General features: G+C 42.1%; 3 protein-coding genes across 8 annotated transcripts in view; 1 reads left to right on the top strand and 2 right to left on the bottom strand.

Moving 5' to 3' along the window:
- Nucleotides 1–1,753, bottom strand: part of UNG (uracil DNA glycosylase) — a 30,405-nt gene extending 28,652 nt beyond the window's left edge. The window contains exons 1-2 of one of the 2 annotated variants that reach the window (XM_029619333.1): nt 1,616–1,753; nt 602–826 (exon numbers count right to left, since the gene is read on the bottom strand). In XM_029619333.1, the coding sequence (XP_029475193.1) occupies nt 602–826; nt 1,616–1,723 (333 nt within the window). In that variant the 5' untranslated portion in view covers nt 1,724–1,753. Of the gene's footprint in view, nt 1–601; nt 1,225–1,615 lie in introns of those variants that run through there. The other variant, XM_029619332.1, reaches the window with a different exon arrangement.
- On the top strand, nt 837–21,227 carry ALKBH2 (alkB homolog 2, alpha-ketoglutarate dependent dioxygenase). Of its 4 annotated transcripts, none has more exons than XM_029619335.1 (4): nt 837–967; nt 3,139–3,536; nt 5,969–6,167; nt 20,143–21,227. In XM_029619335.1, the coding sequence occupies exons 2-4, from the start codon at nt 3,230–3,232 to the stop codon at nt 20,450–20,452; spliced, it is 816 nt and encodes a 271-aa protein (XP_029475195.1). In that variant the 5' UTR covers nt 837–967; nt 3,139–3,229; the 3' UTR covers nt 20,453–21,227. The 4 variants fall into 4 exon arrangements, with proteins under 4 accessions (XP_029475195.1, XP_029475196.1, XP_029475194.1 ...); XM_029619336.1 differs by lacking the exon at nt 837–967 and adding an exon at nt 1,785–1,917; XM_029619334.1 differs by lacking the exon at nt 837–967 and adding an exon at nt 1,842–2,200.
- Nucleotides 21,228–21,269: 42 nt separating this feature from the next.
- USP30 (ubiquitin specific peptidase 30) overlaps nt 21,270–24,881 on the bottom strand; it is a 36,546-nt gene continuing 32,934 nt past the window's right edge. For both annotated transcript variants that reach the window (XM_029619330.1, XM_029619331.1), the window contains exons 12-14: nt 24,656–24,875; nt 23,724–23,832; nt 21,270–22,803 (exon numbers count right to left, since the gene is read on the bottom strand). In XM_029619330.1, the coding sequence (XP_029475190.1) occupies nt 22,551–22,803; nt 23,724–23,832; nt 24,656–24,875 (582 nt within the window). In that variant the 3' untranslated portion in view covers nt 21,270–22,550. The remainder of the gene's footprint in view (nt 22,804–23,723; nt 23,833–24,655; nt 24,876–24,881) is intronic.

Here is a 24,881-nt window from a genome sequence, read left to right as displayed (position 1 = left end):
TATATATATATTTTTTTTAACTTGTGAACTTTTTTATACCGACATTCATGAGAACATCACGCCGGTTTACATAATAACTGACAGAATGGAAAATACAAAAAACAGGGAGGGGGAAGGGGAGCAGGCGAGAAGCGACCTTTTTGTCAGATGTGGCAAAAGAGGATACATTCAGGTACTATAGGAATTTCCCAGTACCCAGTAAGCTTACAGTCTAAGGGCTCTATTTACTAAACATGTTCCCCAAAGATACAAAATAAATGAAAACATTTCCTAAATAATCGTTTAAGTTTGTATCTAAGGCAATAGAGGGTGTACTTTGGGCAAGTAATATGAATTGCTGGGTTTGTTTTTGTTTTTTTATAAAATGCTTCTTTTTACAATTGCATGTTTTCCACACTTCTCATTTACAATGCATGGGACCTTAACAACTTCCACGCCCAAACCTACGACACGCCTTCCCGCTCCTGCCCAGCATCCCCAGCGCTTCTTCCTAGGGAAAAGCTTTCTGCTGCCCCGGCCCTGCCTTTGTAATATAAGAGAAATCAGATACTTATCAATAGTCTCTTTGCACACACACTAGATCAAAACACCGTTTTCTTACCTTCCGAAAGTAAGGTTTGTTAAACTCGGTGCTGAGTTCCTCTTTCCAGCCATCCCCAAAGCCTTGGGGCACGCTGCGGGCTGCGAGTTTCTGTAAAGCCGCCTGTTTGTTCTTCTGGATGCGCTGCAGCTGCTCGGAGCTCAGGGGAGGAGAAGCGATCTGTGGCGGGGATGCTACATTTCCTTCATCCCTATCAGCCGATCTGAGTCTTTTCACCGGGTTTTTCTGCGGATCAGCAGCACAGAAGCGACGATGTAGAAAAGTAACAGCAGCCTTCCTGCCTGAAGCACAGCAGCTGCTGGGCCTTGCACACGATTTGCAGGCAACCAGCAGCATCTCCCAACACCAGCAGAACGCGAAAAAGAGGTAATTGTTTAGAAGCTTGAGCAAATAGAACGCAGGGTTTAAAAAAAATAGATTTTTGCTTAGATTGCTAGGTTCTGATTTTATAGGACGAAAAACAGATTTTTTTTTTTAATATATTGGGAATTTTTTGAGTCTTCCACAACCCTCACAGGTCGCTATAGTGTTGTGTACAGACATAATAGCACTGCGGAATGTTGCTATAAATCTCTGCCTTACTATGCCCCCTCTACCGTTCGTCTCCAAGCTTATTACGTACGTGAACGATCACTTTCGCGGTAAAAGAGGTTGATTCTCCCCGCCCCTTTCCGTATTTTCAACCGAGATTGGACAATGTGCTACTGAGCCCCGCCCCCGAGCGACATGCGTTGGGCTGGCAGTCCGAAACCCCTGCACATAGGAGCATTATACCTCTACAATTCTTTTCACATAAAAATCTGTATTTTTTTCATACCTTGATGAAACTTTATATGTACGCGAAACGATGCGCATGCGATTTGTCAGACTAGGAAAACTCTTCCACGGACTGCTCGTTTCCGACGCATTAACAATGCAAAAAAAGTTACTAAATATTACTTAAATAGCTTGCCTGTAAACTTTGAGAGCATTTTTTCCCATTAACATAAGAGGATAACGCCAAGCCCTTCTTACCTCTGCAGTTGTTGCACAGGGGTTGTCTGTGTCGGCCCAAGGTTCAGATAAGGTTCTTTTCTTAGAGACAGGAATGAAGAAAGCTTGGATAGTTTTCTGACCTATCATTTTCACTGCTGCTGTTTTACTGTTGAATGCACTAATGATTCCCTTTTAAAGTTTCGTAGAGTTGCGAGGAATCCCTGAAAAATTCTACCGCTGCTGGGAAGTGTGGGCGCCAAATCTTGTCTTGCGCAAGCGCAGTTGTGTTCCGCTGCCTGAAGATTTGAGTGCGGGGGGGAATTCCCGCCCGCGGCGCGAAGGTGAAGAACCATAGTGTATTAAATTAGGCAAATAACTGTTAGATTCATTCCCTTAGGAAAATCAGCAAATAGGAAAGAATTTTTTTTTTAATTTCTAATTAGGTCGTTGTAAAATTAAGGTCCTACGTGCAACTGTTTCAATGAAAAAATATAATTGCTATATTTAATCTATTGAATTAATATTTTTTGTTAAATAAGTGTGACAATTCTATAACTTATAAAACTGCCTACATTCGAAAAACGAAGGTTTATGGAGTATGAGGTCCCTGTGTCACTATCCCAGGTGGGTATGGTACAATTTTATGTCCTGAAATGGTGTACACCTTAGATTTGTCTGTTTCACAGAGGGAAGATTTTATTCATTCTTAATTTGTATTGCTTTTATTGAGTTGATTATGTTTTTGGCATTTGCATTAATACATCCTTACTTAAAATGTTACCCACTTGATAACTTCAAGTTGCTATTCCATACTGTCAGCTTTCAACAAAGGAAATAGCCAATTACCTATGTGAGGCCTGATTTTTTTAAGGCTTTTGTTCCTGATTCTTTTTCCATTTGGGGGGGCAGGCAGGAAGTGTAAATCAATTCTTGCCTCTTAGCTAGAAATAAACCTAAACAAACAATTTGCAGGCAATACCTTATTACTGGACTAACAATCAATATTTTAGTGACTTTTGAGAGCCAGAATACCTTCTTCAGGGCCGGTGCTTCCATTAGGCAAACCAGGTGGTCACCTAGAATGCCAAATTTTTTGGGGTAGCAAAATGCTCCCTGCATGATTCCCAGAAAGGGAGAGCCAGTATTACCAAAGATGGGAGTGCTGTACTGGAACTATGTCCAATGGGAAAGGGGTTTTTTTTTGGGGGGGGGGGTGAATGACTAAAGGTTCACAGAGGGTGCAAAATACTCTTGTACCCACCCTGACAGGCAGTAGGTTTATTCTGGACTCTGGCTCCGCTGCTTCAAAAGGAGAACAAAGCTCCCCAATTCTCCCTACATTAAGATCTGGGTATAATATAGTTTTCGAATTCTAGATGGTTGCTGGGAAATCAGGGAAGGAAGGAAGGACAGTTCTGTCTCTATTTTAAACCAGATCTACACATCCGCATTAGCTTTGACTTTAGAATCTAATGTAATGCTTTTGGGATTTATGTACCTAGTGAACACAAACTTACTTAATATACATGGATACATTTCTTTTTTTTCTTTTTTTTTTACAGCAAATTCCTTCTGCATAAAGCAAAGTTGCTGGAGTGGGTTGTGCATTGTTGCATTTCACGATCCTGTGAAACTTATCACCCACTACTATGAATGGATAAATTTGTGATTAAAATACTGGATAACCGTATTGCTGGAAAGACCAGAGGGGAAGGTCTGGAAGAGATGAGACAGAATGAGAAAGACGATATGTTTCTGAGCAGAGAAAAGCATGTAAATAAAAAGTTCAAACTCGAAATCCACAGCAACGACACTTTTCTAAAAGAGAGGCCTCACAACAAATACACATGGAGGAAAATCAGTGCCGAGGGTTTGGACTGTGATTATACGCTGCTGTTTGACAAAGCAGAGGCAGATAGGATTTTCAATGACTTGGAAAAAGAAATTACATATTTTTCAGGTAAGTGAAGGTGGTAGGAGACATAGAATTACATTTTGCCATGTAGGATGGTGTGCACCACTTCTTATATATTTCTCTGCATTTTAAAGAAAAAGTTTTGGTGAGAGAGACTGTTACTTTTTTCAAACTAAGTTCTTTTGATCACTGTATGTACCCTTTCACTATAACTTGTAAATCCTACACCCTCTGGGTAAAAGGATTTCAATAAAACCAAATTAACACTGTTACTATATATAACCACATCTTTGATTTTCTGTGTGCAAAACTGTTATTTCAGACCCAGTTCTGTAGAATCCCCTTCGCTGAACATCTATGACATAGTTTTGTAACAACCTGCATACATTTTAAATCAAATGGAAGCATACTTTCCCTTTGAAAATGATCCCACCCAACCTAGCTAACTTGGCCCTGCTAATTTGTGTGCAGATTTTTTTTTTTTATACTAAGGAAATGTAGGCATGCAAATGCAAACCTGTCCCCAGCCCCACAAATGTCTCTGCTCACTGTACATACATTTAAATACATGGATTCTTTGACCTACAGCTCTGATGAGCAATCTCTTAAAATGCTATTTCCACTGCTAAAGCAGTGTTTCCACCTGTGGAAGCTACTTTGAAAATCATCCTCATTTCTATTAAATTGTTCCCCCTCTTGTTTCAGGGTTCTGATATAAGTGCTTAGGAAAGGACCAGCTGAAGCTATAGCTCATGGCTTGCAGTGAACTGGTGGCTGATGGGAACAGAGGTGGCAGGATAGTTATTGTATAGCTGATCCCCAGCTGCTGCAGAAACCATGCCAAATCCCTTGCAATGCTGCTGAAGGGTGAGGCTAATATTCCCAGCCATCATCCTTCAAGAGCCCCCTCAGTGTATGAGGAAGCACTCACTTGCAGTAAAAGGACATTCAACAGCATACATGTCAGGTACATTTTGTAGAGAACTACAGCTGGTCCCTACCAGCAGCCTACTAAACAACGAGACTGTTGAAACCTTGGATCAATGTAGATCCAACCTGGGGTCCTTCAGTTCTCCTTTAGGCTTGGGAGGTAGCTTTTTTTTAATTCAATCTGTGAAACAAATTGGATAGAAGCTGCAGTATAATCACTTACTATAAGTGATGAGACTAAAAATTATTTTAAATGTATCTCGAACATAGAATGCCTGTCTTTAACTATCTACATGTATAACAATTCCCAGCTAGAGACCCTCCTATCCACCTCAACCTGTATGCCCTCGCTGATTTTTTTCTTTTCTCTGAGCATGCTGTAATAACTAACACACACACTCACCAAAACTGTCAACCCCTGTGATAGAAATCTTTTGTAATGTTTAACCAACTTTTCTAATTACTGTAAATGTTCTGATGGCGAAACCGAATGACGGTATACAAAACACAATAAATAAATAAAATGCTCAATGACATGTCCTAGCATTTTATTGAAGAAATCATCTTAACTTGGTCTTTGTAAAAGGCCCCTAATGTAGGAAGATAGGGTGTGGGCTTTGTCCAGATCTACTGAAATTGGTGGTTGGATAAACAAAGGGAGAATAACTTTCAAAACTGCTTGCATGTGCCCATTCATGTGTGTATGTGAAAAAAAAAAAAAAAAAGCAAGTTCAGACTGATCTGGATAAAAGCTAATTTATCCTGCTAAATCACAGCACTTATATAGTTAAGTCAGAAAAGAGTTACTTCAAGAGACAAGCACTTTTTCAGACTTATCCAGCTCTGAAAGTCTGCTGCTACTGACCCGGATCACTGCTGCTACTTATTTGAACAAGTTAAAATGTCTAAGTAGTAGAAAAGGTGCTACTTAGCTGAAAAGTTGGAACTTAGCCAAGTTTGTGCAAATCATATACAGTGTTATTTTGTACTTCATTTTAAAAGAATACGTGTAGATTATACTCACACTATTTAGATGCTTTTACCCACCAAAGTTGGCTTTTACACTTATAAAGCAGAAGACTTTCTAACATGCGCATGGCAATGAAATAACCAGTTTTACCAATTAGTCTACCAGCTCACCCAGTCCATCTGCAGTTCATGAATGTCACCCTGACCCCTCACACAGTCAAGTTTTCACTTTTAAGCTGGATGCGATCACTTACATAAAATCTTGAGTAGCAGTAACTGTCCGTAAGTAAAAGACTTACACACATCACTTTGCCAGGTTTTCAAAAAGCAACTTCTGCACATAAAATGTTAGCCCAGAATGCCCCGCACATGCCCTTTTTTTTTTTTTTTTAACATGCATTCTGTTGCCCCCGTGTATATACGCGCATACATGCATGCTTTGCCATTTTTAAAATAAGAGTTGTGTGCAATCTGGCCATAGACTCACGTAATGGGCCTTTTTACACGAGCAACTCTTAAAATTCACCAAACATGGTTTTAACATTTGTGTGTTATTTTTTGGTTTGCAATTTCTACAGGTGATCTCTCTAAGGTGCAAGTTTATGGGAAGTGGCACAGCATCCCAAGAAAGCAGGTGACCTATGGTGACCCTGGTTTAAAATATACCTACTCGAGTGTTACGTTGTCTCCTAAACCATGGATACCAGTGCTGGACTACATCAGGGACCGTATTACTCAAGCTACTGGACAGCGCTTTAATTTTGTTCTGATTAATAGGTAACTTGCTTTCTGAATGCTGCAGTCCTGCTTAGTGTTGTAGAAGGAATACACCTGTCCTAAAAATAAAACAGAACAAAAAACACTTATTCCCTGTACGTACCTGGATCAGTCTAGACTGCTGGGTTTTGCCTCCCTTCCAGCAGATGGAGACAGAGAAAAACTTGAAGGGCACCCCTTCTTAGTATGATGATTAAAGTGAAATTACAGATTCCTAGAAACTAAAAATTCTGATGTCTTAATTCAGCAAAGAGCTGTCATGAAGCGACTTTGTCTCTATAGTTATACCTCTAGGAGGCGCTGCCATAAGTTGTGGTGTGATAGCTGCTTTCCATCTGCAAATATAAAACCTCTATTCCATTTCTTAAGATGATAATGTATAAGAGAGAAAACAATCTAAATCAGCATATATGGTTAAATTATGGTGCAAATTACTACTACAAACATGACGGACCCATCAGTAAAACATAGGCTGGAGTCCTGTATTTCTGAATTTTGAATTGGAATCTCATTGTGTAAAGGCAAAACTAAGATATCTGTTATTAGGATATGACAAACTTTTTAATCAACAATTACTTTAGCATTGATTACATGTATATAAGTTCTCTTTTTTTCTCTGACATCTGTTTAATTAAATAACTTATATCCTTAATCTATTTTCTTCTTACACATTACCATACCATAACTCACTCCATCCACTAACATACCCTGAACATCAAACAATTTACAATGTCAAACAAAACTCTTCCAAAAGGAGAGCTCCTTCCATTCATTTTAAAAAAACAACATTCTGACTCAGATTTGGGATTTTTTTTCTGCTTCAAAGAGGAGTGAATTCCTAAGAGTGGGCCTACTCCTACTGCCACAGTAAAACAATGATCTACATATTTTACTTTATACTTCAATCTATAGTTTATTTATTAACAAAACACTTTACACACCCGCATCTAGCGGAGCAAATATCTTGTTAACCTATAGAAATAAAATCTCACATAGAATTTGATTCATCTTTTAAATCTAATCACATAGAAAGACAAAGACAGCTACCTGATACAGTTTCATTTCTAAATGAAGCAGGAAACTACTGTGAATATTTTACCTAACTTAAAAAGAAAGGAATCCCATTCTGTTCTAACCACATGATTTTTTATTTATCAAGCAAAGAAGGTGAAAAGCAGAAAAATAAAAAGGAAGCTTCTCATCTTTATTGGATCTCTGTATAAACAATTACAAACATTTGCTTTGTTCAAAAAGCAAGGCACTCAGAAACTAATTGCACGTTTCAACTCATTCTGCCATATAGGTTCCTTCCCTAAATAAACAGTATTTTAGTATTTTATTACATATAATAGGGATAAAATATAAACATTTATAAACAGACATCTAACAAGCATTCCAGTCTGATTCAGGACCAAACCATAAATTATGTAGAGAAAAAAGGGACAAGACAGCTTCAGAGCCACTCACCTTCCTTATCTTACATACATGCAAGTATTTATTTACCCATCTTTTAAAGAAACTATACCTTATCAGTTTCTGTCCAAATTCAATGCTAGCCATCAAGAGAGAACAGACGAAACAATTTTCTTAAAGAAGCTACTAAACTAAATTCACTTTCTGTAAAAATCAACTCATTTCTCCACAACTTTAATTCCTCATCAGTCTGTTTATAACTTTCAAACAGAAAAAGCAATTCATTTAAACCAGTTCTCCCCACTGTTTCTACTTGCGCATAAGAATAACTTTGAGCTGTACATAATTCCCGCTTGTCTTATCTTCCAACACAGTTAACTCTCCAGCTCCCAGTGTCCTTTGAAATGCTGAAACTTCCATGGCAATTGTAACGTGAGACTGCTGTAATTTACATCGTGGCAGCAATCCGCTCAGAGCCCTGCAAGCAAGGCAAGGACTTAAAACAAAGGACTAACTGTTGCAGTTTTAAACCTCTGTGTATTGTATTCCAGTACAAATTTATTAACAACGATACAGGCAAACGAACCAGAATCACTCCTAATAAGCTTTCATTAAACTTGAAAGAATCTAAAAATCCCCACAGCAAAATCAAAATAATGTACTTTTATCTACAATTGACCAAAGAAAATCTCTTACTTGCTAACAACAAAATTATACTTACATACAGATCTGTCTTTCACTTACTACGAGCAGTCTCTCCCTTTTGTCTGTCTCCGGGTATTACCTTTCAATAGAAAGCCAAAAACTGTCTGTCTATCTGTTGGTCTCAGAGTATCACATCTGAATAAACATCCAGAAATCTTTATCTGGGTAACTTCCTTCGGACGAGAGCCAATTGATGTCAGAGTACCAGTGTTGAATCTGAACCTGTCCACCAAGTTCAGACACAAGACTGCACAATGCACGGTGGCCGCAGCGTCCCATCTGGGGTGCCAAATGTTGAGCGCTAAATCACTCCTAAAGGCGCTGCCCCATGAACACAAAGATACCATACCAAATTTAGTAGAAACAAATTTACATTTATTATTGCATATCAATAAGCAATGCAAGCACCTTTAGGAGGAACAGAAGGACAGGACCTCTCCGGCCAGATGCTCAAGAGAGAGCTCTACCCTTTTGTTTCTCTCCGTACATCAGTAAAGTCGTCTTTTTATAGATAACAGTCTTGGCTCTTATGGGAGTATCATGTACTATGTCAGAACAAGATGAATTAAACCTAAGTTACCCTGATCCCCCCCCCTCCCAAATTGAGGCCCACTTGCCTGATGTTCACATCAATCTTCTGTTAGTCCTTTGTCCTGTCAGGTTTTCACCCTCAGTGAGGTTTCCAAGACTCTGGTTTCGCTGGTATCACTTTAGCTGGAACATTAGCCCGTGAGATTCTAACCTTTTCCTTCTGCTTTTCTGTGGCCCCATGACCTTCCATCATAAGTTTTTGATATCTCCTGCTGCTGTCCAGATGCCTCCTGTATTTTCTCCAAATCAGGGTCAATAGGGCATTTAAGATTCCCATGGCCAGAACTGCAAGCAGACCAAGGCAGCAAAGGATTCTGGGTGAGCCATAGTCTCCATGTTGGTCTCAGACTCAGGCACACATCATTTGTTGCATGCCAGATTTTATATTTTCCAGGTTGAGAACATAAAGCCTTCACTGCCATGTGAGATGTAATGTTTGAAGATTACATTTTTTCCCAGTTTGATTTCTTTTCATTTTTAAATAGATCTATTTTAATTCTGACTTTTGTTTTATTTTGGATCGATCCAAACACTTTTTGGTCTAGTTTTTTAGGTCAAATATTTAATTGTTGTCTGTCTTTGTGTGTTATCTGTGTGTCATTGCGTTCTTCAGTTGGAATGAATGACTGAATGTAGTCCAGTGAAATGTATGTTTTTCTGTACTGTCTGAGAACCTAAGTTGTTTGTGGTTTGGACTATTGCATGTTACCTTATAATAAAGTGGGAACATTATGCAGTTTAGTAATAGTATATGCAAGGATTTATTGACATAATGGAATTTTCTCTGATTAATTTGAATTTGTTTTACTCTTTTATATTAGGCTTTAATCCGTAACATATACATCTAACTCAATAATGAGTTAAGAGGCTATGGTCCGATGTTAAAAAGGCACCATACTGAGAAACCTGTATATGCCATGTGTCAGTGATTGCAAAAATCATTCTATCCTTTGCCACAGAAGTCTTAGAAACATAGAAATGACGGCAGAAGAAGACCAAACAGCCCATCCAGTCTGCCCAGCAAGCTTTTGCACTTTTTTTTTTCCTCCTACTTATCTGTTATTCTTGGCCCTTAGTAACCTTTTGGTTCTATTTCCCTTCCACCCCCACCATTAATGTAGAGAGCAGTGTTGTAACTGCATCTCAGTGAATATCTAGCTTAATTAGTTAGGGGTAGTAACCGCCGCAATAAGCACGCTACACCCATGCTTATTTGTTTACCCAGACTATGTAATTCAGTCCTTGTTGGTTGTTGTCTGTATACAGATCCACTTTTCTTCATTCCCCCCTGCCACTGAAGCAGAGAGCTATGCTGGATATGCATTGAAAGTGAAGTATCAGGCTTGTTTGGTTTGGGGTAGTAACCGCCGTAACAAGCAAGCTATTCTCTGCTTTTTTTGTGAACGGAAATCCTTTTTTCCCACATTACCTCTTGCCGTTGAAGCTTACAGCAGTGTTGAAGATGCATTAACCGTGTGTATGTTTATTGAATAAGGGTATTATCTCCAGGTAGTAGCAGTCATTCCCACGAGCCACCCACTCTTCATTCACATCCTATAGACTTTATGGATCCACAGTGTTTATCCCATGCCCCTTTGAAGTCCTTCACAGTTCTGGTCTTCACCACTTCCTCCGGAAGAGCATTCCAGGCATCCACCACCCTCTCCGTGAAGAAATACTTCCTGACATTGGTTCTGAATCTTCCTCCCTGGAGTTTTAAATCGTGACCCCTGGGTTCTGCTGATTTTTTTCCGACGGAAAAGGTTTGTTGTTAACTTGGGATCATTAAAACCTTTCAAGTATCTGAAAGTCTGTATCATATCTCCCCTGCTCCTCCTTTCCTCCAGGGTGTACATATTTAGATTCTTCAATCTCTCCTCCTAAGTCATTTGATGAAGACCCTCCACCTTTTTGGTCGCCCTTCTCTGGACTGAAGGGTGCAAAATGACTTCTTTTCTTTGTTTTTCTTGTTCTATGGTGGGTGGCCTTACCTAGATGCTGGTTTCTTTAGTTTTCAGGCAATGTACCTTTATATGACATGTGATAACTGACTGTCATCACAAAATTATTTTTATGATATACCTAGTTAATATCTAGTTATGTACCTATTTGCAGATGCCACTATTTAGATTTTCAAGTTAATGACACAGACTGAATTAATGGAGTTTTTATTAGTCCCTACATTCCAAGTGTTTTGTAGCATTTTCCAGTCCTATAACTTCTAATATGTATATGCATTTACTTGCTGAGTCAGCTAAATGCTTATTTGATAGGTTCACCTTTATCTATGAAGTCTGGTTTTTATCAAACTAGCCAATCACCCTGTTCCACTGCTTGCCATTTTCCAGTGTGATATGTCTTGGTGTGGATCAAATGTTCCCGAGAGTTCTTGAGTCTTTGCCCCACCTGTCCTTTTCTCTGGATTTTCCCTGTTGTGAACTTTGTCTCAGTGGTGATTCAAGGTTCAAGAGAGATGTATGATTTCTGCCACGCCAGCATATGTCAAATACATGCTGTTCTGTTTGCTGTAAGCAATGCAGCTAATTGCAACTACCGAAAGCTATTTCTAGCATACTCTTGCTTGCCTTACAGCTGCTGCCTCTCCATAAATCTTTTATTTTTATTTCTTCTTTTGGAGCCTGCGTTTGTTTTTCAGTAGTGGGGCACTTCTGTTTATCTATATTCCTATTGCTGCATATGACCAGAACATGTCTTATGTTTAACACCTTTCTACTTCTATCCCTGGCTCTCATTATGAGACTGTCCTCCTTGCAGAGACTCACCCATTATAAATGGTGCTCAATGTAGCAGGGATGTGCAACTATATTTTCTATACCTTTTTTTTCATAACTTCTCTGTTCTTTTTATCCTTATGCTGGTTCCAACACAATTATGTGGTTTCTTGACTTAGAAATGTTATAATCTGGTGTGGTTGTGGACCCTGGATCGTAGTGAGAGCTGACTCCACACACAGGGAGGAGCCCTGTGGGGACACACTACGATAGGGGTGGCCTCGGCTGAGACGGACACAGAAGTAAGACACTTTATTAGACTGGAACGTGGGTAATAACCACAGCGTTATTACCCAGTCCAGAGTAGTAAGGGTGCTTAATATCATCATCTCTGGTAGTGTCCCGCAGAGCAGGGTACACCAGGAACTCCTCTCCCAATGACACACCTCTCTGGGTAGATCCGGTAAAGGCCCGAGACCCGGGGTACACCAGCGGTCCCATCAGCAAGATGGTAGAAACGAGAAGCATACGCACAAGGCTGAACTAGGCAGGATCCCGAACAAGGATAGATGGATTCTCCAGGCAGGTAGGCCCTCCGAGGAGTGGATAGCCAGAACGTGACGAGGCCCCAGAGGCGCAGGTACCTAAGGCCTTCTAAGTCCAGGAGTTCAGGAACGAGTTCAGAGTAGCGAAGCATCTCCAAGAGGAATGGAATAAGCAGGAAGGAAGTCCTTGCTAACTCAGGAAGCATAGGTTGGATGGATTAAATACACTGGCGGGTGATGTCATGTGGAGGGGACGCCCCCAAGGTTCCCGCCATGACGTGAATAAGAGAGCCTGGTGCATACACCCTAGGTAATCCCCGATCCAAGATGGTGGATGGGATCGCCCATGCCGTTCCGGGGTTGCCGAGGAAGGCGGCGTTTGCAGGCTGAGGCTGCCATGGCTCTGAGAATCGCTAGTGCAGGGAAAGGAGAGGTGAGCAGCAGAGGTCACAGCAGTCTGCGATCGGACGCAACAAGAAAATACTATGCGATTTCAAACATTTTTCCTATAATGCTGTTCTATGTCTTTCCTTTTTTCTTTTTTGTCCGCTATAAAGGACTGCCTCTTAACATTCTCCCTGTACCTATTAAGAACAATTTCTTCCTTTTGGAAGTTTTTTTTTTTTCCCATAGTCTTTCTATGCTCATATAATGTAAACTAAAGCTTAAGACTAATATCAGTCACACTTGCAGTTCAACAACCGAGCTGAATGACTTATCATAACCCCGCCTTAATGCTGCCATTTGCTATCTGAGGACTGCTTATATCTATGTGAGTATCACATACATTATTATAGATCTAGAGGGCTACATGCTCTGCTCTATACACCCAATGTAAACCAAGGGTTAGTTGCTAGACTACACTACTAGGCCTACTTGCCATGGACTATCCTCACTGACCTGTCACCCTCTCTGGTGCTTTGTTGTGCCAATCTTGCCATTTGAAAATGGCACAAGAGGGAAATGGTGTGTGCCTGAGTCTGAGACCAACATGGAGACTATGGCTCACCCAGAATCCTTTGCTGCCTTGGCCTGCTTGCAGTTTTGGCCATGGGAACCTTAAATGCCCTAATGACCCTGATTTGGAGAAAATACAGGAGACATCTGGACAGCAGCAGGAGATGTCAAAAACGTATGATGGAAGGTCATGGGGGGGTCACAGAAAAGCAGAAGGAAAAGGTTAGAATCTCACGGGCTAATGTTCCAGCTAAAGTGGTACTAGTGAAACCAGAGTCTTGGAAACCTCCCTGAGAGTGAAAACCTGACAGGACAAAGGACTAACAGAAGATTGATGTGAACATCAGGCAAGTGGGCCTCAATTTGGGAGGGGGATCAGGGTAACGTAGGTTTAATTCATCTTGTTTTGACATAGAATATGATACTCCCATAAGAGTCAAAAGACTGCCTGTGTTATCTATAAAAAGAAGACTTTACTAATATAAGGAGAGAAACAAAGGGTAGAGCTTCTCTTGAGCATCTGGCCGGAGAGGTCCTGTCCTTCTCTTCCTCCCAAAGGTGCCTGCATTGCTTATTGATATGCAATAATAAATTTAAATTTTGTTTCTACTAAATTTGGTATGGTACCTTTGTGTTCATGGGGCAGCGCCTTTAGGAGTGATTTAGCACTCAACAGGTGTGCCACCTGCGACCCTTCAGTATTTCTCTGTCTCCAGGAGATGGAGGTGGTAGAACCTGCAGTCCTTTGCTTAAAAAAAAAAAAGTTGTGAGAAGGTAGCTGTTAACTACTTTAGCTAATGCTTGATCAAGCAGGACAATAGAGAAAAAAAAAGGCAAAGGGAGTGCTTTTCCTCCCAGGGGGTAGGCAGGTCCTGGTGGGACCACCCCCCCTGGTTGCAGGCAGACCAGAGCTAGGGTTGAAGGCCCAATTAGTTCCATGACCCGGTGGTCCGGTCCCTCCCCCTTGTTGCTCCCATCTCCAGAGAGGCTTCATTCCTCTGGCAGCGCATTACTTGTTCAAAAAAAAAAAAAAAAGGCTGCAAGCTCCAAGGCAGTTGCTTTCTCGCCGCGTCAATTCTCCCGGGCTCTGCTGGCATTTACTGCTCGTTTTCAGTCACCAGTGCACCTCTCCCCTCGCCGGCCATGCCACATGTGTCCCGATGCGTGGCCTGTGGAGAGCTGGCGACGCGATTCTCCCACGAAGGACTCTGCTCTCGAGGGTACATTGAGTGAGTCGAGGAGAGCTCTAGTCAGGTCCTGTGGTGCGGGAAAGCAGCTGGCTGATCAGGGGAATCTAGCTGTCCCATTCCTGTGGAGCATGGGAACGGCAACCATTTTGGAATCCTTTTCTGCCACAGCAACTGGAGCAACAGGGTGAGAGGACATCCCGCCCCCACTTTCTCCTGATTTGAGCTCGGGGAGTCCTCAGGGCTCATTGCCAGATTCCCCCGAGGATTTTGTGGTTCCCCGGGTGGGGGGGGGGGGGCTATTTTAAAGGTCCATATACTTTTACTACGAGCTTTGTGCCACTAATGCACAAAGCCTATATGGCTGGCGTGTCTCAGCAAGACGAGACAGGGATGCGTACACTATCTGAAGAGCCACCACCTCAGTCCCTAGGCAATTGGACCCATGGGGCTGTTAGAATTTGGAAAATCCGGAGTCTCTCGCCTCTGAGGGATCAGGGGGGGGTCCATCACTTAGGGGACTCAGACCAGCTGGGACGCCCGGCCTTAGACCCTCCCCCGGTTCCTTCTCCCTTCATTGGGATGGATCAGGACGAGGAAACAGAGAGGCCCATTCCGGTGGAAGGTGATGACCCAAAGGTGGTTCATTTGTTCCAGAAGGTTGAACTGGATCCGCTGATTCCGCATGTCCTAGCTGAGCTGGGAATACCACTTCCTCAGGAGATCCCGGGCCTTGACACGGTGGACCCTGTCCTGGCAGGCTTGCGTGCTCTATCGAGGACTTTTCCTTTTCATCCTATGCTCCTGCAACTTATGATCCGGGAGTGGGATACTCTGGAGGTGAGCCTGCTAGTAGGGCGAGCGATCGACAAGCTCTATCCGCTGCCTGAAGACTCCTTGAAACTCCTCAAGGTTCCGAAGGTCGATGCTTTGGTGTCTGCTGTCACCAAAAGGACGACTATTCCAGTGGCAGGAGTAGCAGCTCTTAAAGATCTCCAGGACCGGAAGCTCGAACTCCATCTAAAAAGAATCTTTGATGGGTCAGCACTCTGTGTCAGGGCGGCTGTCTGCAGCAGTCTTGTGCAACGAGCGAGCCTGAGGTGGGTTCAGCAGCTCCTCAGCGCTAGGGATCTCTTCTCAGGAAGCTGAGCAGGCAGAGCGATTGGAGGCAGCAGTGGCGTATGGTGCTTTATATGATCTCTTCTTTACCTCCCCCCTGACCATGGAGTCAGCGGTCTCGGCCATGAGGTCTTGTGGCTCCATAACTGGTCAGCCGATGTCTCCTCAAATTCTCAGCTGGGGGTGCTCCCTTTCAAGGGTAAGATCCTATTTGGAGAGGACTTGGAACAGCTGTTAAAATCCTTGGGAGAGAATAAGGTGCATAAGCTCCCTGAAGACAAGGCTAGGGGCCCCGGGAATTTATTTCCTCCCCGCTCTCATTTTTATAGAAACATAGAAATGACTGCAGAAGACTACCAAATGGCCCATCCAGTCTGCCCAGCAAGCTTTCACACTTATCTGTTACTCTTGGCCCTTATTGATAACTTTTTGGTTCCAATTTTCTTTCCCCCCTGCCATCGATGCAGAGAGCAGTGATGGAGCCACATCAAAGTAAAGTATCTAACTTAACTGGTTAGGGGTAGTAACTGCCACAATAAGCAAGCTACTCCCACTCTTATTTGTTTACCTAGCCTATGCAATTCAGTCCTTGTTGGTTGTTATCTGACTATAAAATCATCTTTTCTTCATTCCCCCCTGCCGTTGAAGCAGTGAGCTGCACTGGATATGTATTCCAAATGAAGTATCAGGCTTAATTGATTCGTGGTAGTAACCGCCGCAACAAGCAAGCTACTCCCCTGCTTATTTGTGAATGCAAATCCTTTTTTCCACATTTTCTCTTGCCATTAAAATGTTGGAGTCCATTAACCGTGTGTGTGTGTGTTTATTAAATAAGGGTATTAATCACCAGGTAGTAGCAGTCATTCCCGCAAGCCACCCCCATGCCTCTTCTCATTCACATCCTCTAGATTTTATGGATCCACAATGTTTATCCCACACCCCTTTGAAATCCTTCACAGTTTTGGTGTTCACCACTTCCTCCGGAAGGGCGTTCCAGGCGTCTACCACCCTCTCCGTGAAGAAATACTTCCTGACATTGGTTCTGAGTCTTCCTCCCTGGAGTTTTAAATCGTGACCCCTGGTTCTGCTGATTTTTTTCTGATGGAAAAGGTTTGTCGTTGACTTCAGATCATTACAACTTTTCAAGTATCTGAAAGTCTGTATCATATCACCCCTGCTCCTCCTTTCCTCCAGGGTGTACATGTTTAGGTTCTTCAATCTCTTCTCAGTTATTCGCTGAAGCCCATCCACCTTTTTGGTCGCCTTCTCTGGACCGCCTCCATCCTGTCTCTGTCCCTTCGCAGATACGGTCTCCAGAACTGAGCACAGTACTCTAGGTGAGGCCTCACCATAGACCTGTACAAGAGGATAATCACTTCCCTTTTCTTACTCTATATTCCTCTCTCTATGCAGCCCAGCATTCTTCTGCTTTAGCTATCGCCAGTTCGGGGTCAGAGAAGATTTTGTCAGAGCAGAGTGCCTTCCTTTGGACAAAGGCAACCAACGGGGAGAGCTCAAGCTTGGGCTCCCTCATTTCAAGGGCGCAGGCCTAACCACGATGGAGTCAATCAGGGGTCTTCGGGATCCAAGACCTCACAATGAGACAGTGCCGACCCATTCCTCTGTTCTGTTCATAGGGGGACAGCTCTCCCTGTATTATGAGGAGTGGGTCAAAGTAACGTCGGACCAATGGGTTCGGGTCGGACCAATGCAGGCAGACTTTCTAAGCAGCCAACAGCTGGACCCCCGAGAGTGGGAGTTGTCCTTGGAAGCAATGACGCTTATCTCTTGCCAGTGGGGATCTCCCCAGTCGGATTTGATAGTGACTCAGAAAAATGCGAAGGCACAGCGCTTCTTCAGTTGCAGAAGGGAACATGGGGCGGAAGGGGTGGATGCCCTAGTTCTTCCTTGGTCCCGCAACATTCTGCTCTGTGTTTCCCCCGTAGGCAAGATTCTGAGAAGAATAGAAAATCACCCAGGGACGGTTAATCTCGTAGCTCCAGAGTGCCCCCGGCGACCATGGTTTGCAGACCTAGTCAACCTGGCTGCATCAGGGTCCGGTATTTTTAGATCAGGCAGACCGCTTTTGTCTAGCGGCCTGGCTTATGAGAGGATGCAATTGAGGAAGAAAGGGTATCCTGAGGATGTCATATCCACTCTCTTACAGGCGCGGAAGACCTCTACTTCTATAACTTATGTCTGGGTGTGGAAAGTATTTGATTCTTGGTGTAGTGAGAAGAGGTCCTTTCTTGCCAGGTGTCGGTACCACAGATCCTACAGAAGGGGCTATCCTTTAGTTCCCTCTGGGTGCAAGTTGCAGCTTTGGGGTGACTTAGAGGCAAGATTGAAGGTGCGTCTCTGGCAGCACACCCTGATGTGGTCTGTTTTCTGAGAGGGGCGAAGCACTTTAACCCGCCGATCTGTTCCATTTGTCCTTCTTGGAGTCTTAATGTGGTGCTCCGGGTGTTATATGAACCTCCCTTTGAGCCCCTCAAGAAGGCTACCTTCAAGGATTTGACCCTCAAGACGGTGTTTTTGGTGGCTATCTGCTCTGTTCTGAGGGTCTCTGAGATACAGGCCCTTTCCTATCAGGAACCTTTTCTATGGTTTGCTGATCCCGGGGCATCACTCAGAACGGTTACATCCTTTAAGAACATGCCATATTGGGTCAGACCAAGGGTCCATCAAGCTCAGCATCCTGTTTCCAACAGTGGCCAATCCAGGCCATAAGAACCTGGCAAGTACCCAAAAACGAAGTCTATTCCATGTTACCATTGCTAGTAGTAGCAGTGGCTATTTTCCAAGTCAACTTAATAGCAGGTAATGGACTTCTCCTCCAAGAACTTATCCAATACTTTTTTTAAACACAGCTATATTAACTGCACTAACCTCATCCTCTGGTAACAAATTCCAGAGTTAATTGTGTGTTGAGTGAAAAAGAACTTTTGCCGATTAGTTTTAAATGTGCCACATGCTAACTTCATGGGGTGCCCCCTAGTCTTTCTATTATCTGAAAGAGTAAATAACCGATTCACATCTACCCGTTCTAGACCTCTCATGATTTTAAACACCTCTATCATATCCCCCTTCAGCAGTCTCTTCTCCAAGCTTCTCCTCTTTAGTCTTTCCTCATAGGGGAGCTGTTTTATTTCCTTTATCATTTTGGTCGCCCTTCTCTGTACCTTCTCCAAAGGTTGTCTCTGCTTTTCACTTAAATCAGACAGTGGAACTTCGGCCTTTCCAGATTTAGATCGAGATATTCCTCACGCTAGAGAATTGAGACGTCTAGATGTTAAGCGCGTTCTCTTACGATACCTTGAGGACATCAATGCTTTTCGGGTTTCAGATCATCTTTTTGTTCGGTGGAGCGGTGCTAAGAATGGACATAAGTTTCCTAAAGCTACCATTGTCCGTTGGTTGAAAGAGGCTATCGCTTACATTTGCCACAGACGTACGGTTCCGGATGGTCTTAAAGCTCATTCGATCCGGTCTCAAGCTGCTTCCTGGGCAGAGAGCCAGTTAGTATCGCCGCAAGAAATCTGCAGGACGGCGATTTGGAAGAGTCTGCACACATTATCATTTGGATGTCCAGGCACCGGATGTCAACTGTTTTGGGAGCAGCGTCATTCGAGTGGGACTCTTCAGGTCCCACCCCAATTAGGGAAGCTTTGGTACATCGCAGCAGTCTGGACTGATCCGGGTACGGAAAGGAAAATTGGTTCTTTCCTGCTAATTTTCGTTCCTATAGTACCACGGCTCAGTCCAGACGCATGCCCATTGGGGGAGGAGTGTTTTAATATTGAGAATCCACTCGATTTTCTTCTATTCACAGATTCTCCTTCCGTGTACATAGATGTAGTTCTGGTCCTTGCTTGATCTAACCATTGGTTTTAAATTGGTAGTTCTGCTTTGTTAATGTTAATACTGAAGGGATGCAGGTGGCACACTGTACTAAGAAGGGACGCCCTTCAAGTTTTTCCTCTATCTCCTGCTGGAAGGGAGGCAAAACCCAGCAGTCTGGACTGATCCGTGGTACTACATACAGGAACGAAAATTAGCAGGTAAGAACCAATTTTTCTTTTTACACACAAAAGAAAAAAATTGCCTTACTTTTTTCTGACATCTTGTTACATAATACAGCTGCCCTGGTCCTCTAGTAATAAAATGTGATTTTTATACTTCTATTCTTCCTCTTTAGTCACCCGCAATTTCCAAAAAGCAGCTTACAATTAGTTGATTTAATACACATTAAAAAAAAAAAAGTTAAACAATGCATAATTCAAAAAAATACAAAATTACAATAATTATAAAGCAAAATAATTGGACGCCAACATCCAGCTCGTTCTAATTTCCTATGCTCCCTAGGGAGCGGACTGGCTGTGTCACAATATAATTTATAATATTCCCTCTATTTGAATAGGATTTACTATTACTAGTTGCAGCAGTAGTTTACCATGTGATGATGGCTGGAGTTTTTGAATATTACATTAGGAAATCTTGCTTTCATTTAGTAAAACAATGCACAGTCTTGCTTCTGATATTTTTCCATATGCTTTAACAATACCTATATTGCAGAAGATGAACTGAGTTTAAATGGATCTATCAGGTCCAGTATCTAATTGTAAAAGGTGTAATCCATTATTATCAATGCTTGGATGGATCTTTTTTTTTTGGCTCTGGTGTTGGGAACTCTTAACTAATACCCCTGAATTCTTTCCATTAAAAGATACAAGGATGGGAACGATCACATAGGTGAACATAGAGATGATGAAAAGGAGCTGGTTCCACAGAGTCCCATTGCCTCAGTATCGTTTGGAGCCTGCAGGGACTTTTTCTTTCGCCACGAAGCCTCTCGCAGGAAAAAACCTTTGCAGCGGATTGAGCCAGTCAGGCTGGAGCTGGCCCATGGGAGCCTGCTGCTGATGAACTACCCCACCAATGTTCACTGGTACCACAGCCTGCCCATCCGAAAAAAAGTACTGCTGCCAAGGGTCAATCTCACATTTCGGAGAGTCATGCATTCAAAAGTAAAATGATGGGTGCAGGGAAAGGTAATGCAGCAAAGAAAAGTTGTTTTTTTATAATCTAAATTAGAACTGTAGCGCTGAAAAATCTGCGCTGAGAACACCATATTGATTCAGGATCTTTTCCAGGTACTGCCTAAAGGTGTGCTGGCATCTTTCTCCCTATTGTGGAATTATTATGTAAACAGACTGTCAACAGTTAAAATGTACATGAGCTATGCACAGTAACTGCAATAGGCTCCTCTCCTCCATGATTACAAAGTCGTCTGATTTCTCAGCGATTACTTTATGTGCCCTCGTCTACTGGCTGCAACAAAGTAACAGTACCCATAGCTAAGGTGATGTGTTTGTTTTTAATCTAAAATCATAACTTGGTCTGTCTGTGATGTGTCAGGAACCAATGCCTCTGCTTCTCAGTTTCTTGTTATGTTGTGGTTAAGGCCCAAACTGCAGCTATTTTTTTTTTTATACACTCAATGGGTGTCTGAGACATTGCCACTTGTCAGTACAATGGTTTGCTTCCAAGATAGGGAAGTCACTTTCAGAGCTTCCCTGTTGCAAAAAAAACCCCACAGCAACAGAATGCAAAGCACAGGAGGATTTGTGAAGGAGCAGACTCAGATTACAAGATGCATCCCACGCTTCCTCATCAACTGTTTTGATCTGAGAGTGGTTTGGTGTACTGCTTAAAATTACCTATCGGGCAGTTCATTTGGTAGTTAGAACTATCTCATGCTTTCAGAGCTGACAACACAGCACCACTTCAAACCCATCCCTCTGGTTTTATCTTATTGCTGTAAGAGCTTACAATAAAATATGTATACTTTAAACCAGAAATGCATGTTTTTATTAATGTATCATATTAAAACTAATAATCAAATTACATGACTTGACATTTTCAATCTAACAACTTCCCCTATTAAGGATGGTGTGTACAGTTCTCTTTTATACAGTTATCTACAGCGTTAGCAATTTCACAAATTATTTAAGTACAGCTGTATTACCATTTATCCCACAGTTTGCCACACAGCAGTGTGACACACTTGAAATGCCTTTGCTAATGATGTGGACCAACACTCAAACATATTAATGCACTGCATTAATTTTAGATTTGGCAGAATTTTATCAGTCCAGAAAAAATCAACACCTGCTATAAAAGGAATTAGTGAAGTAATGCCGCAAAGTCTTATTTCACACCATGTGGATTTCCAAAGACACAAGAAGGCTTTCTACACCTTTTAGCAAGTGATTAATGCGAGTTAATTCAAGTCTTTGCCTAATTTGGAGATAGACAATACTAGATAAAAAAAAAAAAGGTGCTGAAAATGCAATGGCATTTTAACTAAAGAACCAAGCTAACAGCACTTTCTAAATCATGGCTGGTAACCCTTTTATAATGTCCACTAACTCGACCTGGGGCTTAGCTGCTCTATGATTTTAGAATGTTTAAATTACCCTAGGGCTGAGCCAAGCACATTTATCCCAATTATTTTTATTTTTTATTTTTTTTTTAACACTTGCAGGATTATAGAATTTTAAAAATAGTGCATTTGTCAGACATTTTTCCCCTATTTCTTTCTCATGCCACTAAAACAACTTTACCTACTTAAGGAAAGATTTTAAGTTGATGGTGACTTTTGACATTGAGTATTTGGATTGGGTGAGATTCTGACTGACATGTTAATCCAGGCATTCACTGATGGTATCAGGAAAGAATTTTTGTCATCACCAGATTACATGTGCTACTTGAGGTGTAGAACAGCAAACCTATATGAGACACAATTCAGACCTTCCCACGGAACCCAGAGATTTTACAGGCTCAAAGTCTTACGCAGCTAATTTGATTTTCCCAGCACCTAAAAACCTCTCTCTGAAGCTGATATTCAGCCACAAAGAATTTGAATCAACTTTCTGCTGCACATTTAGTTAAAACAAAGTCCCTGATGAGCAAAAAGCACAGGCAAAGCCACATTAGGTAGCTGTCTGGTACTTAACTATATTGGCTTCTGGTAAAAGCAAGTTAGAACCATTACAAGTTGTAGGGATTTTTAGATCCAGTTCTCTGTACTTCAGGGTGTGTTGGCATTTGTATCACAGGGCGGGGACAGATTCATACTTCTAGACCAGGATGCCAGAGTTTAGTGCGAATCCGCTCGTAAAACAGCAGGTATGCATTAGAAGACAGGACTTCCTGCAAGCTTGCCTTGCGAACTGTGTCATCAGAAATCCACAGCCACTGGCTACTGCCAGGCATGGAACCTTTGGAGCCAGATGGGGACCGTCTATAGGTCACAAAGTGTCCAGAGTGCATGTCTCCATGGTGAACCACAACAGCCATCAGGCGGAAGAGGTACAGCGAGGAACTGGGAAACATGAGCAAGAAAACGGATTCTGTGTCAACTTGACAATTTTATACTGTGTTACAGACACACAAAGGTATTGAATTAACACCACATGTTCCAGTAATCTGCTACGGTCAAGGAGAAGCCACAAAAATACCTGTCAGCAGTAGGCTTATAAAAACTGAATCATTGTATACAAATCTTTCTCATGCACTCCCTAGAGGCCTCACAGGTCTCCAGAAGATCTGGTCCTTTTGCTAATTAGAGGCAAATAATACCAGAATTAAATTCTCTTTTTGTCAAAGACTGAAGAAGCTGTATGTTAACTTTTTATGATCAGGGTTACTTTTAAAACTGATTGAAAAATATCTAACTACAATAAAGAGGAAAATTGTCTTGCGCCTGTATTACCAGTATGGAAATTTAATCCGTCCCTCTCTACTGTCCAATCCACCCTCTACTACTACTACATATGTAAACTGAGCTCCGCCCCTCTCACTGCACGCTCCAGCTCTGCTCCCCTCTCTGAATTGTCAAATCGACACTCTACTACCACTCAATACAGCAGAGCTCAGCATTCACTCTACTACCACATATCTTCCTACACTGCACAGTATTTCCCAATTCTTGGCCAGAATATAATAAACAAGGGTATGTTAACGAGCATCTTATGGCTTAAGTACAACTTCCCATTTTCTAAGTCAGAATTAAAGACAGATTAAAAAAAAAACAACAACTGAGATTTCATTTTTTCTGAAAAAGAAATGAAACATGCAGATGTTTATAAAAGGGATCATGAACTGCTGCAAGTCAGAAATGGGAAAGGACTGTAGACAAAAAAAAAATAAAATTCTGTGTTGAAAAATAAGTACAACTAGAAACAGAAAATAAAAGCCGGTATACCCCAAACTGAGGAGCTGCAGCTAGAACCGGGCACTCACCTATAGTCAGGAATTATAGCGAACGCAGATGTGAGAGTTGATGGCAGCATGGTGGGAGAACAGGCTCCATTCAAGAATGCGGCTGCAGCACTGCTTGCATGATCTAGTGCTACAACACAACATGACAGTGCTTTCTTAGTTTTACAAACTTCTTGGAATGGTATCAGTAAATTAGGCACCCGCCTCCAAAGCAAAGCAATGCAACCTTGCCCAAGATCACAAGGAGCATCAGGGGGAGAAGCAGGATTTGAACCCTGGCTTCCCTGGTTCTTGGCCTGTGGCTCTAACCACTGGGCTACTCCTCCACATTTCTTATTTGGACAAATATATGGGCATATGTATGTATGCTGTTATTACATGTTTTGTTTCTACTGTCCATATAGTGCAGTAATGAAAGAGTGGATTGCTGAGTTTTCCAATCAGTCTTTCAGCATTCCACCGTTTCATTACTGCACTATATGGACAGTAGAAACAAAACGTGTAATAACAGCATACATACATATGCCCATATATTTGGCCAAATAAGAAATGTGGAGGAGTAGCCCAGTGGTTAGAGCCACAGGCCAAGAACCAGGGAAGCCAGGGTTCAAATCCTGCTTCTCCCCTGATGCTCCTTGTGATCTTGGGCAAGTCACTTCACTTTCCACTACTTCAGGTGCAGGGAAGAACCTACTGTCCTCTTATTTGTACCTCACCTTGAGCTCAAATTTGAAAGAGTGAACAATACCCAAATGAAAGATTCGTTTCATGATCTCTGGAAGTTGTTTGGTAATCAAATACTTTAGAAACCAGTAAGCTATTCTCTTTGGGATCTTTATCACCAATCCCAGATGCACGATTTACTACATACACATGCAGAAAATATGAGACAATCTAGCTGCCTTCTTCTCAGGGTGATCACTGCATCTTGTTTTGTGCTGTTTCTCGAGTACCTGCTGCATTTCCTGCTGGCCGAGCTTTCTCCTCACAGGCCACCACTGCACGCTCGGTCTGTTTTGGAAAATTCTGCTCAGACTTGTTCCCTAGGAGGTTGTATTTGTAGACATCCAGGGACAAGAATTCGTTGAACTGCACGTGCTCGTGACGTTTCAGGGGTGCACCCTGGTTTGACCAGCTCAGCCTCTGCAGGTGGATGCACAGACACTGGGGAAGCTAGTT

Source organism: Rhinatrema bivittatum, chromosome 11, assembly GCF_901001135.1.
Source record: "Rhinatrema bivittatum chromosome 11, aRhiBiv1.1, whole genome shotgun sequence".
Lineage (NCBI taxonomy): Eukaryota > Metazoa > Chordata > Amphibia > Gymnophiona > Rhinatrematidae > Rhinatrema > Rhinatrema bivittatum.
This window is presented reverse-complemented; position numbering and strand designations above follow the sequence as displayed.